This window comes from Solanum pennellii, chromosome 6, assembly GCF_001406875.1.
Source record: "Solanum pennellii chromosome 6, SPENNV200".
Taxonomy (NCBI): Eukaryota; Viridiplantae; Streptophyta; class Magnoliopsida; order Solanales; family Solanaceae; genus Solanum; species Solanum pennellii.
In genome coordinates, this window is record NC_028642.1 from 45794073 (window position 1) to 45796807 (window position 2735).

The 2735-nt window shown below is 28.8% G+C and overlaps 1 protein-coding gene across 2 annotated transcripts in view; it reads left to right on the forward strand.

Moving 5' to 3' along the window:
- Nucleotides 1–1678, forward strand: part of LOC107021902 — a 3299-nt gene extending 1621 nt beyond the window's left edge. Inside the window, exon 2 of one of the 2 annotated variants that reach the window (XM_015222615.2) lies at nt 967–1678. In XM_015222615.2, coding sequence (XP_015078101.1) covers nt 967–1510 — 544 coding nt within the window. In that variant the 3' untranslated portion in view covers nt 1511–1678. The remainder of the gene's footprint in view (nt 1–966) is intronic. The other variant, XM_027917649.1, reaches the window with a different exon arrangement.
- The last annotated feature ends 1057 nt before the right edge of the window (nt 1679–2735 follow it).

The following is a 2735-nucleotide window of genomic DNA, read 5'->3' on the forward strand; positions in this document are numbered from 1 at the left end:
GGGGGGGGGTTCTGACAAAACACATATTTGTACAACTTATGTTAGTTCTTTCTACCTCAGCAAGTGACCCAATTTTCAGCAGTACACTTTAGGCCCATATCAAAAGCATTAACATGATGGGATGGGTTTTGTTCCAAATAAAATAAAAATAAAAAAACTTAATAAATTGGGGGGGAAATGGGGGAAAGAGATTATAATTTAAAAATCGAATCCTAATCAACAAGCTGAAAATTCAGATGGTCAACTAACTGAATTACTAAGATTTTGAACAATTGAATAAGTTTCATGTTGTACAAGGTCAATGAATTCGATTTCTCGACCTTTAACATTTGGGTCATTTGTGAATTCTGGTCTTTAATCTTTGTCCTTTAAAAAAAAAACTTTTTTTGTGAGGCATAAATTTATATTTTTGTACCACAATGTCTCAAAAGGTATGCTTAACTCACACAAGTTTGATTGCTAAGGACAAAAATTAAAATTAATTCATTTAAGCGCGTAAAAACATGTGATCAGATGTTAAATTAAAAATTTTTAATGTGTGTCTGATATTTCTTAATAATAATTGAAACTGACAAGCTTATTAAAAATTCAACTTATGTGGTGTTTCTTGTGTGATATTTTTTAATAATTGAAATTGACAACCTTATTAAATATGAATTTTAACTTATATATGTGGACAAATTAAAAAAAAAACAGTTGTAGGTTACTTGCAATACTTCTTAGGCTATCAGTCCATACTAACTATTGTCCCTTGCTAGATTTTTTAATTACATATGATTAAATTTTTAATTAGTGTAATTGTATTTAAAAATTGCATCATAGATTATATACATTGACAATATAAATGATTTTGTTTAGTTGTAATATGTTCGATCTTTCAGATTATTATATCAGACTTGTTATGAAGATTTACCTATTATAAATATTTAGATCGACAGTGCACAAAATTTAAACTGTGTTTTGTAGGAAGGCTTGGTACCAAAAGGCAATGGAAATGGCTTCTCTATGGAAAACATTTGCCAAGCCAAGTGAAATTCCCACAACAAATCCAACATTATGGAGAAGCCTATCTAAGTCATCATCAAGAGAGATATCAAACACTAATAGATCACAAAAGCTAAGAAGATGCACTTCTTTAAGAGTTGCAACATCTTTCACTAGAGTATGTCTATGTGCACCAATATCTTCCTATAGTGAAGTATTTCAAGTAGACCATCATCATGTTGTTCCACCAAGAAAAAGTAATTGTAGAACAAAGCCAATGATGAGTAGTATTTCACAAGAAAGAATACCAAGTGGAAGGATGAGTTTGGAAGGGAGGAAAATATTTAGGGGAAAATCATTGAATGATGATGTGTTAATGAAGAGATTTGTGATTGAAGAAGAAGCAATGATGCAAGTAAGAAGAAGGAATCAAATGGAAGTTATTAGGAGAAGAAATTCTTTGAGGAGAAGAAAAAAACTTGGGCCAAGTCCTTTAAGTAGAATGGTTTTGGCTGAGGAAGATTAATTCAACTAATTAATAGTATTTACTTACTTTTGACTAGTTTCTATGTCCATTTTAAATATAGCCATTTGAGTATGTTTAATTTAACCTCCTTTCTTAAATGGTGTTAATTGTCTCATGGCAATTTGGTCATTTGATTCTATGAAAATTTCACAATTCAACCAAAAAAAATATATACTTCCTTCTCCATTGATGTATTCTTTCATCGAGACTTAATCCAAACCGCGATGGTATTTTCTTATTTCTGAATGGGTCTGTTTCATCTTTTTAGGTTTATGCTCTACTCCGGGTAAAGATCCGTCCGATTTGGATTTGTACATATAGGACAAATATGCTTCCATTACCAATTATAGCAATATTGGTTCATTATTGATTTTAAACTTTTCTTAAGAAATTATTTCATCCATCTAATTTTATTTGTCATATTACGTTTTTCGAAAGTTAATTGACTAATTTTTAAAGTTCAATTCAATATTTTAAACAAAATTTACATATTCAAAAACTATACTAGAAGTATTATAAATTGCAAATTTTTCTACATATCAATATGATGAAAAAAAATATATCGTAAAATGTTAGTCAAAGTTCTTATGGTTTGACTCTAAAAACGGAAACCATGAAAATTAAAAGTGGACGGAGGGAGTATAAATAAAAGGGTAATTTTACCATATCACCATTTGAATATAATAAATACAATGTCTTGAAAAATATAATGGAGAAATGACTATAATTATTGAAATGGTAAATTAGAAACTAAGTGTAAAATTATTCATTAATTTCATAAAATGAACAAATACTATTAGATATTCCAAAATAGTGTAGTGAACACCAATTATTCGACAGAGGAAATATATATTAAGTAACAAAATGAAAAGTCTATGCTTTTGTTGATGAAAATTCTTAAGGTATATCATAATATTTAAATTCTACGCAAGTAACGTGTCAATGTAGCCAGCTAAATGTGTTTTTTCTGTCTTAATTTATATGACCGGTAATCTAACAACTAGGGTAAAAAATTGACAACATAAAGCCACCAAATATTTCTCCATCTGCTCCCAATGTTCCACAAGTTTTCTCATGCCTTTTTTCCTACAACAATTAAAGGATTTAACAATAATAATATATTTGTTGCTAGAGGCGGACCTATATTTTGGAAATTTAAGGGAAGCACATGCATCCGTTAACTTTCGAAAAATTATATATATATATATATATATATATATATATA